Here is a 15335-nt window from a genome sequence, read left to right as displayed (position 1 = left end):
CCAGCCTTCTGGTTAGCAGTCAAGTGCCTTAGGCACTATGCTACCAGAGCTCCTATACAGTGCTATAGCAAATTGTTATTGTTATCTCTATTGTTGTTGGGTGCTGCTGTGTTAGTTCCAACTCTGTGATCTCATATGAAAGAGTAGAACTGTCCTATAGGGTTTTCTTATTTCTTACGGAAAGACATCACCAAGTCTCTCCCACAGAGCTTCTGGAGGGTTTGAACTGCTAACTTTCTGGTTCGCAGTTGGGTACTTAACCATGAGCCACCAAGGCTCTTTCTGTTGTTACTATCGTACAATTATGTCAACAGCAAAATACAGTATTTCTCAGCTGGGTTCCATGAGCACTGGTCCTGTGCAATGCTTCATGAAAAGGGGGCTCAGTTGTGGTGAAACGTATTTGGAGAAATCTGTATCTTTTCTCCTTCTGGATATACATAAAAGCACACTGGCATAATAAAGCCTCTGAGAAGTCCCCTAACTCATACGTAGCAGAGTGTAAGTTTTTTTTTTTTTTAATATAACATCAGTCAAACCTGTAGAAAGTTAGTATAGAGAAGAAATATGTTGTATAATTATGGGGAGAGGAATGACTTAGACAAAAGCTTGGTGATGAGGACCTGGCCTGACCTTCAGAACTGGATTTTGATCTACTACTGCAAATTAGGCTAACAGTTTTCACTTTGTTTCTGGCTGTAAACTCCTGTGGTATGAGAGTTGGCAGAGATTTTAAAGATGATCTAGAATGAAAAAAATGGGACTCAGGTGAGAACTTACTTGTTCTGGGTTATTGGCACATGAGCCAGGGCGGAAAGAACATGAAACCTCCTAACTTTTGGGTCACCATCCTTTCTACTCTTCCTTACCAATTCAAATATTAGAGATGGCCTTTGATGGAGCAAGATTCTAGGGTTAAGCTTCCAGGTGCCTGCACCTGGTTACAGAATCAGACAGAGAGCAGAGGACAGAGAAAGGAATATTAGGATAAATCTCTCATAAAAGAGTTCACCAAAATTAGTAGTGGAGAAGCTGTAACTAAGACCTGCTTGCTTCCCGTAAAAGATATTTGACTGACACCCAGAGCTGTAGTTATTGAAAGAAAGTTGACCCTGAGTTTCAAGTGATGAGCATCATGAATGACAAAAATAGCTAATGCTGTTGAGCATTTGCTGGGGGTCAGGCACTGGGCTGAGTGCTCTATAGGGGCCTCGTCATCTCCCAATAACAACCCCATGAGGTAGACTCCATGAATACTTCTTATCCCTGTGCCAAGGGGAAGCTATCCATCTGACAGCTGTTGGTGGAATTCAGAAAGAAAAGGAAGAGTAGCATTCTGTCTACTTGGCCAGATGGTCTTGCTTCATAAAATGAAAAAAAAAAAAAAAAAAAAAAAAAAAAACCCACGCATGGGAATTGCCCAGAACTCCTTCTATTTTACCTTCACTATACCTTTTCTACTATAGATAACCAACAACCAGACCGGACAAACAGTCTTTTCAGAGACTGTTATTACATCCATGGGAGATGAAGATGTCAAGAGGAACCACGTAAGTTGTTCCCCCTCCCCACCCCACCCTCACACCTTGTTTGGTCTACCAAAGGTGACCCAGACTTCAGACCATGGGAAGAAGGTGGCTGACTCTTGAACACCTCTTCTGCCTCATTTCTACTAACATTTGACTGTATTCTTAGATATCTGAACAGACTGGTAAAAGCTATGCCTCCATGCACTTCTGCATCAGAGACAACAGAGAAATGCAGTTGTCATTTGCATGACCCCATCTTAGCTTTGAAAGGAGAACAAGGAAATTCCAGGTTTATTGACTGGGGACCCTTGCGACAAGGCCTGATGAATCAGCCCCTGAAATCCCCTAAAGCCTCTGGTATGGCCCTTTATAATCCCAGCCCTGGTCAGGCAGTTTAGAGATAAGAACAACTTAAGCAGAACCCAGTGACCTAAAGGGAAAAGGGTGTTCTCCCAATTCTCTCTGGCCCCTTTGTGATTATTCCTGTCACTCAGTTGCCTGTTGTTTGGTCCAAAGGCAGGATGGTTTTTATAAAATTAGAGCGCCCAATGGGATAAGTATAGGAATGAGTCATTTATCGGTTATCTTCTAGAAGTGAGCTGGACTGACCTTACAGAGGCCTGGAGCTCCTTTATCTCAGTAGGAAGCTGTAAAGACTAAATTGCCTTCAAAGGAGTATGAAGGGTAGACTATTGTCACCACTGTCCCATTTCATCATTTTGTAATTTAATGATTTTTACAGTTGCCTCTGAAATATATTACATGTTGCCAAAACACTTAAAGGGAAAAGGGGACTTGCCATTCAAGGACAAAATCATGTGCTGTTGTAACCTTCAAATGCCTTAAAAAGGGACTGCATTATCAGATTTTTAAATTCCTGGATGAATTAAAAAAATAATCACCAAGACCCCATATTTTTCTTTCTTCTAATGCTGTATGTGTATTAATACGTGCGGGAACCTGAGAATGCTCTTGGAACATTACAGACAATAATACTATATGTCTGTCTAGAAAATTTAGCACATTATATGCAAGGGATTGGTCTGTTTTTACATTCAAATGTGAAAGAGGAAAAGGACATTGTGGCCTGTTCTTTCACCTGAGTGCATCAGTGGATGGTGATGTGGTCTGATGTCTTTGTGGGGAGGCTTTGTGCAGAGCTCTCAACCTGCCCTGCTTCACGGGCCAGTGGGTAGGCTGACTGATGTTGTGTTATTTTGTACAGAAGGCTAGGAAGAAAGGGGCATGTTGGAAGCTAGAAGGAAGATAAACCTTTGTGCATACAGGAAAACTTTCATTTCTAGAACTGTGTCCCCAAATCTGAAAAGTCTGGCCCAGTTAGCCAAGGCACCATTTTGAAGGGACACATCCTCTAATTAAAACACAGCTCACAGCTACAAAGTTTAGCACATTGTTATCTTCCTGTTTTTACATTAGAATAAGACATGAAAGAGTGGGATTTTGTTTTTCCATTGAAACATACCAAGTGTGAACCTACAGGTTCAATCACAACTAACTCCAAGATACTGGTCAAAACTTCTGAGGCGACAGGCAGAGACATTTACCAAAAATGTCCAGAGAGCAGAGATTGGAATAACCTAGCAACTTCCTTGTCTCAAAGAATGATCAGTGCCGATAGTGCTTTCTCAGCTGTAGAATTCTCTACAACAAATGTGAAACCACATTTCTTCTCTGCTGTAAGAATACTTTGTTATTTGTGCTGAAGCCTGGGGGAAGTAGGATGTCAAACTATGGCTGAACTGTTCCAAGGTTTTTGTTTGTTTCCCGTGGAGCAGTAAGCATCCTGTCACTTCAGAGCCTAGAGAGCCAAACCAAGAATGTGGGAGGACAATGTGGATTGAATGACCTCATTCTCCTTTAGGCCTCAAGTTCTCCCTGGCCCCAACTTGTTCATTCATCAGAGTAAAGACAGGCAGAACTGGCTGTTTTCTTCTTATGCCTTGGTTTCTGATACTAGAGCCTACTAATTTAATGGAATTTCAGAAAGTACCATGATAATATGAGGAGCCCTGGTGGCTCAGTGACTAAAGCACTTGGCTGCTAACCAAAAGGACCAAAAGCTGGTGGTTCAAACCCACCAGCTGCTCCATGGGAGAAAGATGTGGCAGTCTGCCTCCATAAATATTTACAGTATTGGAAACCGTAGGGGGCAGTTCTACTCTGTCCTGTAGGGTTGATGTGAGTTGGCATTGACTTGCAGGCACTTGATTTGGTTTTTGGTTTGACCATGATAACAAAACATTTTGGGTTTATTTTAATGGAGATCCATTAGGGGTGAGTATAGGCCCACTAGAGAGACTGTCACTTCCCAAAGGACCTACCTCCTGAGATGTCCTGCTGGCTTGAGGGTGGATGGGGAGGCCACATTCCAGAAAATGCAGCCCTTTCCCTTCAGTCAATCTTGGGCACATGGAAGAAGTCTAAACAAGGTGTGAGGATGTGAACCTGGGTTTACATCCTGTCCTGATGCTTACAAATTCTGCCCTCTGTGACTTGGTTTCTTATAACCCCTGTTTCACAATATTGGGTGAAACTCTACTAAGGCAAGGTTTATTAAAGCCCTTTATGTTCAGTGCAGTATTAGTGAGAAGTATTTAAAACCGGCTTGTAATTGGCTTCTCCTCTGGTAGCCTACAAAAAAATAATGGAATTTGACTGGAAGCTGAGAATATGTTTAAGAACATCACAGTCCTGTTTCCTCTAAAGTTTTGTAGCCTTGGACTAATTTCATTCTCTAGTGACCTGCCTCATACCCTGAGGAATTTGTTTTGCCAGAAGCTATGTGCTACTAGACTCCAAGTTGACTCACGCTGCTGTTCCTGTGTTTGCACGTTATGTGTGTCTGGGTATGACTGGGTTGGGTGTTAGGGATATAGACAAAGGATGGACTGGGCCAGGTGCTGACAAGTCCCAGGCTGGAGCCCCAGGTTGTATGCAGGGTGTATACAGGTTTCTATGGAAAAGAACAGTGGTATTCTGTGAGTTATGAGGTAGTCATGTGTGAAGGTATACTTGCACAGGCCTATAGCCAGACAAAAAGGAGCCCTGATGGGCTTGGCTGCCAAACAAAAACCCATCAGTGGAATTTTGACTTATAGCGACCCTATAGCACAGAGTAGAACTATCCCCACAGGGTTTCCAAGGGTGTAATCTTTTCAGAAACAGATTGCCATGTCTTCTTCCCACAGAGAATCTGGTGAGTTTGAACCACTGACCTTTTGGTTAGCCAAGGTTAGCAGTCGAATGCCTAACCACTGTACCACCAGGGCTCCTGTACCAAATAAAATTCCTCAGATTTAGCTCATCAGTTTTGCATTCCAGGCTGTTCCAAAAACCAAACACCATCTGTCCATTGGGGGGTGGGGGGTGGAGATTAGGAAGGTGTGAAGTTCCAAGAGGAACTGTGAGCTCACTGTGTTAATGTGAGAGTCTTGATGGGCTGTGAGTCACGCAGGGGAATAGGTGATGGTGACATGTCTCCACGTGCTAAATACAAAAAAAGACAGGCGCTCCCTCCTTCCTCCCTCCCCTCCTGCCTGCACCTCCACAGACACTCCAAACAAATGTCTCCACAACTTCTGGTAGGAGCGCTTCCCTGGGGGAGGGAAGAGCTTGGGCTTATGCAGATCAGTTCAAATTGCAGCTCTGTTGCCCATTAGCTTCGTGACTTTGGGGCCAGTTCTTTAACTACTCTAAGAGCTCTGGTAGCATAGTGGCTAAAGCACTTGACTGCTAACCAGAAGGCTGGTGGTTCAAACCCACCAGCCACTCCTCGGAAGGAAGGTTGGGCAATCCTACCACTGTAGTGATATTGCCTTGGAAACCCAAGGAGGGGTCGCTATGAGTCGGGGCTGACTCGATGGCAAACAACAACAACAACAACAAGCCTTAGTCAACGGCACTTAACAACAACAACAACAAAAACCTTAGTTTCTCCATTTGTAAAATGGAATTAATAAAAGTACCTGCCATATAGGACCATGAGGAGGATTTTAAATAATGTAGGTAAAACATATGTAGAGTGCCTAGAACACAAGAGCAAGCCGTCAGTAAATGTCAGACATTGTTACTATTTGCTTGCCTGAGCTTAATCCATAGTAACCAAAATTCCCATTCAGTTCACTCATTCATTTGCACATTCACTGAGCACTTGGTATGGTACAAGACAGATAAATGTAAAAATAGTCTCTAAAACCAGAGTGCTCCTAGGTTCACCAAAGTGAACCCAAAAAGCCATGGAGTTGCTTCTGACTTATGGTGCCCTTATATGTTACAGGCTCTGGTGGTGATTATCAGAACCCTCCATGATTAAGGTATCTGGCTGCTAACTAAAAAGTTAGTGGTTCGAAGTCACTAGCTGCTCAGTGGAAGAAAGATGAGGCAGTCTACTTCTGTAAAGATTTACAGCCTTAGAAACCTAATAGGGATTGCTACGGGTAGGAATCAACTTGGTGGAATTGAGTTTAGTTTTTGGAATTGTGTGTGTTACAGAGTAGAACTGCTTTCTAGTGTTTTCTTGGCTGTTACATTTTTGGAAGCAGATCGCCAGGTCACCAGGACTTTTCTTCTGCAGCACCTATCTTTTCAAGGCTATTTGTATAGCACACAGCCTTGGAAGATACAGTATCTTTTTTCCTGGCGGAGGGCAGTTTGCTTGCAGTCTATTATAAAAGATATGAGTTCTCTAAGCTTGAATTCCCTCAGCTGTGCCCAAACCCACTGCACATGCAGCTGTGGCTCCAACGGTTTCCTCTGCAATGTGACAGCCACAGTCTTTGAGGGGTGTCTGCGAGGTAAAACTGATCTCTCTGACAAGAAGTTCTCTCAGCATGACCCTGGCCTCTAATCAGTATGCTGAAAACTCCCCCAGATTTAGGGTGTAGACTCGGGCAGCATCTGAGAGAATTCACATCTAGAATCTAAAAATGTGACTTTTCTTGACCCTCCATCAATTCGTCTCTCCACACCCTCCTTTAAGAGGTTGACAACCTGTCCCCCCATACCCACTATGGTCTAAAAGAATTCCTGCAGGCCTCAGGGGCCTCTTACTTTTCTGTCAGTCACTCCAGACTCCTGTGTGGCTCAGGTGATGGCCACAGGCTCCTGGGAGAGGGTTGGGTGGTGGTTTTTTATTTCCCACCAGTGGTCGGGAGGGGTTCCTGAGAGAGTGGTCGGAGGACAATGCCAGCAGAGGCCTTGTGTATGTCTTCTCCTCCTCCTGGTCAGAGGCAAGGAAGGGAGAAGACAACTGAGTCAGAACAGTGAATGGGCATGGGGGAGGTACAGAAAACCACACCACACCAGTTGCCATTGAGTCAATTCCAACTCATGGTGACCCCATGTGTGCAGAGTGAATCTCTCTGCACAGGGTTTTCAAGACTATGACCTTTTGGAAAGATTGCCAGGCCTGTCTTCTGAGGTGCCTCCGGGTGCTTTGAACCACCAACCTTTTGGTTAGTAGTTGAACAGTTGTTTGTACCACCCAAGGACTCCATGGAGGAGGGGCAGTGTAGAGAGCCGTGTTAATGTTCTCATGTAATTCACAATCGTGTATCAAATCTGGTAAGTTGAGCTGACCTTCTCAATTAGGCAGGAAACTTCTTGTAATTGCATCCCCAGTAGGAGAAATGATGGATAGGGATTGAGTCATCTAAATGTTTGCCCAGATCTCATCGTTCTGTCTAGACTTGATGTCAGTTTCATTTTTCTCCACCTCTTGAAAGAGAAAGGAAAAAATACACAACACGTTTAGGCACATTTTCAGGGAGCATTGTTAGCCTTCTTGCTAATCAGAAGACTGGCAGTTCAAACCCACCAGCCACTCCTTGGAAGGAAGATTGAGCAATTTACTTCCATAGCAGTGTCGCCTCTGAAACCCAGAGAGGGGTTGCTATGAGTCAAATCAACTCCACAGCAGTGAGTTTTTTTTTTTTTTAAAATCTATTGTTGTTAGTCGCTGTCGAGTTCATTCCAACTCAGAGAAACCCCAGGCTGCAGAGTAGAACTGCTCCGTAGGGTTTTCAAGTCTGTGACTTTCAGAAGCAGACCACCAGGCCTTCCTTCCAAGGACTCTTTGGGTGGGTTTGAACTGCCAGCTTTTCAGTTAGTAATCCAGAGTGCACCACCTAGGGACTTCCAGGGAAGATTAAAACAAACAAAAAACCCACCCAGACTCACTGCTATCGAGTCAATTCTGATTCATAGTGACCGCTAGGTGGTAAATCTTTACAGAAGTGGATTGCCCAGGCTTCTTTCCATGGAGTGGCTGGTAGGTTTGAAACATCAACCTTCTAGCTAGCAGTCTAATGCATCAGGTACTATGCCACCAGAGCTAGTGCAATAGAAATAGCATTGAAGTCAGAACTAGCACAGGGTGGAATCCTTGCTCCTTGGGCAGCTTGCCTCACTGCCTGAGCACTGGCTTTTGCTCTGTGAAAGGATAATGTAGTGACTTGGATGTTTTTAGAAGTTGGAGACAATGTATGTAGAGTACTTGGCACTTAGTAGATGCTCATTAAATGTAATGTCTCCTTTCTGACTTGCTTTTTGGGACCCCTTGGGGCTATGAAGCAGTCATTTACTGAATATGAGATAAATCAGTAAACATATTTATTTTGTTGTAAGGTTGCTGTCACTTTAAACTGAGAAAGTTCTTGAAAGGTGATGGTGATTAAAGTCCTAGACCAAATAGATGAAAAAAAAAACGGTTGTGTGTAAGTCAAGTCTTGTGCCAGAAATAAAATGAAACAGTATTTCACTGAGTCAAGAATTATAAATGGCAGAAATCACAGGGTCTGTTGTAACTCACAGGTGCCCTGGTGGCAGAGTGGTTAAGCGCTCAGCTTCTAATGAGAAGATCAGCAGTTTGAACCCACTAGCCACTCTGTGGAGGAGCTCTGGTAGCATAGTGGCTAAGGCACATGACTGCTAACCAGAAGGCTGGCGGTTCAAGCCCACCAGCTACTCCTTGGAAGGAAGGTTGGGCAATCTACTTCCGTAGTGATACTGCCTTGGCAACCCAAGGAGGGGTCGCTATGAGTTGGGGCCAACTTGATGGCACATATCAACAACAACAACAACAAGCCACTCTTTGGGAGAAAGATGTGGCAGTCTGCTTCTATAAAGATTCCAAAAGAACCAAATTCACTGCCATCAAGTCGGATCTGGCTCATAGCGACCTCTCCTTGGGTTTGCAAGGTAATATCACTACAGAAGTAGATTGCCCAACCTTCCTTCCAAGGAGTGGCTGGTGGGCTTGAACCATCAGCCTTCTGGTTAGCAGTCAAATGCCTTAGGCACTATGCCACCAGAGCTCCTCTATCAAGATTACAGCCTTGGAAACCCTGTGGGGCAGTTCTACTCTGTCTTATAGGGTTGCTATGAGTTTGAACCCACTCAAATACAACAGGTTTAGTTTAGGTTTAGTTATAGAACAATTCTATATCAGGGATAAAAGTATGTGGCACACACACTGCCATTCCCTGTCTGCGTCATTCTGTTGCTAATGGAAAGGTGGGAGGTTCAAGTTCACTGAGAGGTGCCTCAGAAGAAAGGTCTGGTAAACTATGTATGAAAAATCAGCCCTATAGAGAACAGTTCTCCTGTGACACATTGAGTCAACTGGCATGCCTATGGCAGACGTTGCTAATTGATTGCAGAGTCATTTCATGATGAAGCCAAATAGAGCCTCAGAACATGAGGCAACATAATACTTTAAGCAGCTACTGACAATCAGTTGGAAAAGAACACTATTTGAAACTTATTTCCCATCCCTGCTTCAGGCCAAGCTTCACATTTTACAGATGAGAAACAGAGGTGGGCGGAGGGGAGAGAGAAGCTATGATTAAGCTCCAAATCATGCAGCTATCAGAGCGAGGACCTCATTTCCTGTTTAGTTCAGTTTTTAATATACTTTGGACCTGGCATATCTTGTTTCTACAAGCAAAGAGAAGCTGCTACCTTTTTTTGTGTGTGTGTGTGTGGTATCTCAGATTAACAAGAGGCAAAATGGGCTGCCTAATGCTGAGAAAACCCAAATCCACTGCCATCAAGTTGATTCTGACTCATTGTGACCCCATTGGGTTTCTAAGGCTGTAAATCTTTATGGAAGTAGATTACTTCATCTTCTTCTTCCGGAGCAGCTGGTGGGTTTGAACCACCAAACTTGTGGTTAGCAGCCAAATGCTTTACCCACTTTGCCACCAGGCTTCTTTTGCTGAAAGCAAAGATGAGTTGAAGCACTTATTGATGAAGATTAAAGACTACAGTCTTCAGTATGGATTACACCCCAACATAAAGAACAAAAATCCTCATAACTGGACCAATAAGCAGCATCACAATAAACGGAGAAAATATTGAAGTTGTCAGAGATTTCATTTTACTTGGATCCACAGTCAACACCCACAGAAGCATCAGTCAAGAAATCAGCCATCATATTTGTTCTGGTTACCTAGCACCGTTCTGACAGTAATACACCACAAATGGGGTAGCTTGAACAAACAGGACTTTATTCTCTTACAGTTTGCGAGGCTAGAAGTCTGTGTTCAAAGTGCCAGGCTCTTGGGGCTGTGTGAAAGCCTCTCGACTTTGGGTTTCACCTCTGCTTCTTGTTCCAGGCCCACTGGAGCTAGAGGTATCTCTTTACTCAGGCATCTGTGGGCTGCTGAGGCTAATAAGCCCAAGGTCGACAAATAAAATGGCACAGTCTTGATGTTACCAAACCACATGGCAGGCCATTAATTTAAATCCATTGTAAGTCCCAAGGTCTGCAGAGCATGGCAGGCTGCTGAACAATGACATCGCTACATGCAGGGTTCAAGCGTGCCGTATGCTAGAGACCATTCCCCAAGGCTTCTGCTTATATACAGGAAGCAGACCACATTCCCTAAAGCAGCTACTCAGCTGCTCACAGTAGATTCCACCATGGAGTTGATTACCAGTCTCATCATGAGGAATACTACATCCAGCTGCCCAGCCACTCAACCAGGCCTAGCCAAGTTGACACACAAACTTAACTACCACAATATTGCACTGGGAAGATCTGCTGCAAAAGACCTCTTTAAAGTGTGGAAAAGCAAAGATATCACTTTCAGGACTAAAGTGTGCCTAACCCAGGCCAGGGTATTTTCAATCTCTTCATATGCATACGAAAGCTGGATAATGAGCAAGGAAGACTGAAGAAGAGTTGATGCCTTTGAATTATAGTTGGCAAAGAATACTGAAAATACGATGGACTGCCAGAACAAACAAATCTGCCCTGGAAGGAGTGCAACTGCAGTCCTCCTTGGAAGTGAGAATGGCCAGACTTTGTCTCACCTACTTTGGTCATGTTGTCAGAAGGAACCATTCCCTGGAGAAGGATATCATGCTTGGTAAAGTGGAGGGTCAGCAAAAAAGGAGAAGACCTTCAACGAGATGGATCGACACAGTGGCTGCAACAATGGGCTCAAGTACAGCAATTGTGAGGATGGCACGTGTCTGGGCAACAACAATGCTGAGAAAGCCTATGAAGTTTGATGGGGAAAGAGTTGACTCAAGCCCAGAGAGCAAATCAGAAGTTCATAGAGTGGCAGCCGGGAGAAGTATCCAGAAGACACTTTTTTGAGCTCCATAAGCGTTAGGCTGGGTCTGCATGTTCACCTCTGTATCCAGGGCTGAGAATCATGTCTAACTCCAGCTACGTGATCAGTAAACATGTTGGATTAATTTAATGGATGAAAGCTGGGGGACAAAGGATTCAATTGGGCAACATAAGCAGAAATAAAAGCTCTTATAGAAAAGACTCAACAAGGAGTTGCAAGTATATAAATGAGTTTTATTTTCTTGAAAAATGATCCTTTCCTTGCATTCATCCATTCATCTACATTATTGAACACCTATTTGTCAGGCTGCATGCTAAATGTTTTTATGTGTTATTAAAATACTGGTGGCATAGTGGTTAAGTGCTCAACTGCTAACCAAAAAGTTGTCAGTTTGAACCCATCAGCTGATCCATGGGAGAAAGATGTGACAGCCTGCTTCCATAAAGATTTACAGCCTTGGTAACACTATGGGGATGGTCTACTCTGCCCTGTAAGGTCGCTAGGAGTTGGAATAAACTCAAGGGCAGTGGGTTTGGAATTTTTTTTTTTAAATACTGTGAAGTAGTTATTATTTTATAGATGAAGACACTGGGGTTTAGAGAAGTTAAATGGTAGGACTGGAATATGAACCCAGATAGCAGTTTTGACCATTTCAATAAAAAGATACATATCCGATAGAAAAAAAGGCATGAAAGCTTGCAACCATTCTGGGTGGTTTTGAAGAGGTTGTCACCTACCTTTCATCCCTTGGCAACAGCTTGTGTCATTTATATCAAGAGTCATTGAGAAGCCCTCCCCCACCTGTCCAAATGGAAAACCAAAAATCATAAAAGGACAACTTTGTGGACCTGAACATAGGCATCTTCCTTTTCCAGGAATGGCAAAGTCCCTTGGGGTCACTGGGAGGGGATATCAGAGAAGGGGATTAGGGAACAGTGGAATGTCACACCCACTTTCTTTTGCTCTGGCCATTGATTGGGTATCAGACTTGCTGCCCTTGAAGAGGAACATTCTAAACAAGGATGTTTTAAGTGGGTGGCATGCACTTATGCCTGAAGAGGTTGGCCACTGGCATTTTAATGTGATGTGGAAAATACAGCCACAGTGAAAACAGCCTGCATTTTCCATGTTCTCATAATTCAGGTTCTCCCAGAAGAGGAAGCAAGTATACAAGGTATTGAGCCCCACTGCCTCATGGGTAGTGGTCAGGATGGAAAAGCATCTTGGGCTTGCATATGGAGGAGAGCCTGTTCTTGAAGTCTCCAGGTGGCTTAAGGTGGACAAAGGCAGACTGCATCCTTCTCAGGCCAGGACAGCAGCAGGCCCTAAGCTCAACCTCTCAGGCACAAGTTTCTCTTTTACTTTTTCCATTGCTTCCAGGGTCCTGATTTTCCCTGTGATGTCTGTAGGGTCCTGCTTTCCCAGAGGGACCATGCGTCCTATAGCAGAAAGGTCAAATCAAAGATAGCCTCAGGCACAGCTGCTCATCTTCTCCCACCAGCTTTCTTGAGATTTGGAAGATGAGAGAAAGATAACATTTGCTGAGCACATACTGTGAGCCAGCAATATTTGGGACCATGTCATATAAGCTATTTAATCTTTACCACTCACCTAAAACAGAATACTAGCCCAACTTAATGCTTTCATGACTCAATTATTTCCTGCTTTGAATTTTTGATTAATACTATGTGTTTTCATTAGTGGAAAGCATGCTGAACCAAGGAGTGCTTTTGGTTGTTTCATGCCACTCTAATAGAAACAACACAAGTGAATGGCTTTAGCATACAGGAGTTTATTTTCTTCAAGTTTTGGAGGCTAGAAGTCTGAGTTCAAAGTTCCAAGTACTAGGGGCTGGATGAAAGCTCCTTGACCCTGAGCTTCAGCTCTGCCTCTTGCTCCTAGCCCACTGGAGCTGGAGGTGTCCTTTGACTCAGGCAGCTGCTGACTGCTGGGACTAATAAGCCCGAGGTCAGCAAATAAAATGGCATATTCCCAATATTACCAGCAACACAGCAGGCCACTAGTTCAAATCTTGAGATAGTCCCAAGAGCAGCAGGAAACATGGCAGGCTGCTAAATGAAGACTCGGGTTCATGCAGGGTCCATGCATGCCAGAAACTAGAAACCTTCCTTAAAGCTGCTTCTTATATACTGGAAGAAGACTACGTCCCTAAGGCAGGTACTCAACTGCTCCAATAGATTCCACCATAGGGTTGATTATCAATCTCACCATAGGGAATAACTATATCCAGATGCCAGCCACTCAGAATCAGGCCCAGCCAAGTTGACACATAACTACCATAAGGAGCATTGCTAAAATTGTATTATGAAATTTGGATTTTGATACATATTATGTGGGACACATGTGGCCCTCTGGGTTTTGAGGTGGGATTACATGGGACATACATGTTACTTTGGACTCAGGGTAAAATTATTTGGGACACATGTTCCCCTGGATGGGGGGGTGCAAAATTAATGGGAGACACTTGTCCCTCTGGACTATGCACAACCTTCTGGATCCCTTGACAGAAACATACAATATAGGGCATTTGAAAATAGTGTATTTGAACAAACATGGAATCATCTTGAGAAAGATAATTTCCAAATAATGCACAGGAACCCAGAAATATAAGGATTATCTCCCAGTAAAAAAGCCAAAAGACAAAAAAGTTTTGCAAAATTCATAATTCCAGGATACATCTCTTCATAAAATCCTGCAAAAACAGTAATTTGCAGCACACACACATTCCTTCTGTTTCAAAGTTATATAAGTCCCCTCCTGAGAAATGCATGCACTATCAGTGGGAAAACAGTTGCCCATTAAACCCTAAACTGAAAAAACCAAAACCAAACTCACTGCTATGGAATCGGAGCTGACTCAAAGCATCCCCTCCTTGGGTTTCAGAGGCGGTACCATTACGGAAGTAGATCACCCAATCTTCCTTCTGAGGAGTGGCTGGTGATTTTGAACCACCAGCCTTCCGGTGAGCATCAAATGCCTTAGGCACTATGCCACCAGAGCTCCCAATAAACCCTAGAGTAGGAAGATGTAGGTAGGTACTATATGTCTCCTGGGTCATAAAGGGTTAAAGATAAAGAAGTTAAATTAGAGAGGGTAAATGATTTGCCAAAGTCACACAACTGGTAAGTGGCAGAGTTCAGATTTGGGAACAAGTCTATCTCCCTCCAAAGCCTAAACTCTTTCTACCCCCCAACACTGCATTGCAAAGGGTCACATGAGCAGGTCACTAATAGTTATTGGACAGCTGCTACATGCCATGATATTTGGGCACATTTATCACCTTTAGTCTTCCATAACAGTGTCATTGGTTAGGTTTTACCAATCCCATTTTACAGGAAAGGAAACTGAGGCCCAGAAAGCTTAAATGACTCACCTAAGCTCGAACAGCAAGAACTGAGAAAGGAAGCCCACCATGGGAGGCCCACAGTGCAGGGAGGGAATCCTTTTTGTAGCCCTTGGCCTGGGTCTCTGGCTTAGAGAGTTGGAGTCGCCCCCGTGGCCTGGCTGGATTCCCTATGCTGGCGCACATAAGAGTCTGCAAGGACGAGTGGCTTCAGGGTGTCTGTGGCAGGAAACCTGGATGTGCTCACACCACCTTCCCTTATTGCTGGAGCTTTCTTTGTTCCCGGCTATTATGCAAAGGTGAAGCAAAATAAGACATGGCTTGTTGCAAGCAAAATGAGGTGAAACCGTATGTTTCTCCACGGCTGAAACATATTAAGGCTTTTTCTAGGCTCATTAATGTAAATGATTCAACTTGAAAAATTTAAAATTCTAGAAGCCTCTTTGAGTCCTCACTGTGGAAGAATTTTATGGGTAGTGTTTGGTGTGTGTGGTGGGGAGACAGGGAGTTGTGGGTGAATAATTGCTAAGGGTAGGAAAAGGACCAGAGCTGAGGGTTTGGAAGCTCATTAGAGGCCCGGAGTAAAACCCAGGACGGTTCCCTGCCAGAGCGCTGGCCCTAGGCCGGGGAAGTGACTTCACAGAGGAAAACAACTTCATTTTTGTTGTGTGTTGTTATATTTTCTTCATCTTTTTTTTTTTTTTTTTTAAGGAAAGCCCCAAAAAATCTTTGGGAGGTATTTTTATCTCTTGATATATTTTCACAGGAGAAATTTTTGTGCATGTGGTTGAATAACTACGTTTTCCTTTTAAAGTTTTTGCCTTTGGTGTTATGTTTAGA

The 15335-nt window shown here is 43.7% G+C and overlaps 1 protein-coding gene across 1 annotated transcript in view; it reads left to right on the top strand.

Moving 5' to 3' along the window:
• DKK3 (dickkopf WNT signaling pathway inhibitor 3) overlaps window positions 1-15335 on the top strand; it is a 50306-nt gene that overhangs the window by 11009 nt on the left and 23962 nt on the right. The window contains exon 3 of the mRNA XM_007955209.2: window positions 1467-1550. Coding sequence (XP_007953400.1) covers window positions 1467-1550 — 84 coding nt within the window. The remainder of the gene's footprint in view (window positions 1-1466; window positions 1551-15335) is intronic.

Source organism: Orycteropus afer, unplaced genomic scaffold (assembly GCF_000298275.1).
Source record: "Orycteropus afer afer isolate SDZICR_OR568_19922 unplaced genomic scaffold, OryAfe1.0 scaffold00014, whole genome shotgun sequence".
Lineage (NCBI taxonomy): Eukaryota > Metazoa > Chordata > Mammalia > Tubulidentata > Orycteropodidae > Orycteropus > Orycteropus afer.
Note: the sequence above shows the minus strand (reverse complement) of the source record. Positions and strands in the feature narration are given on the sequence as shown.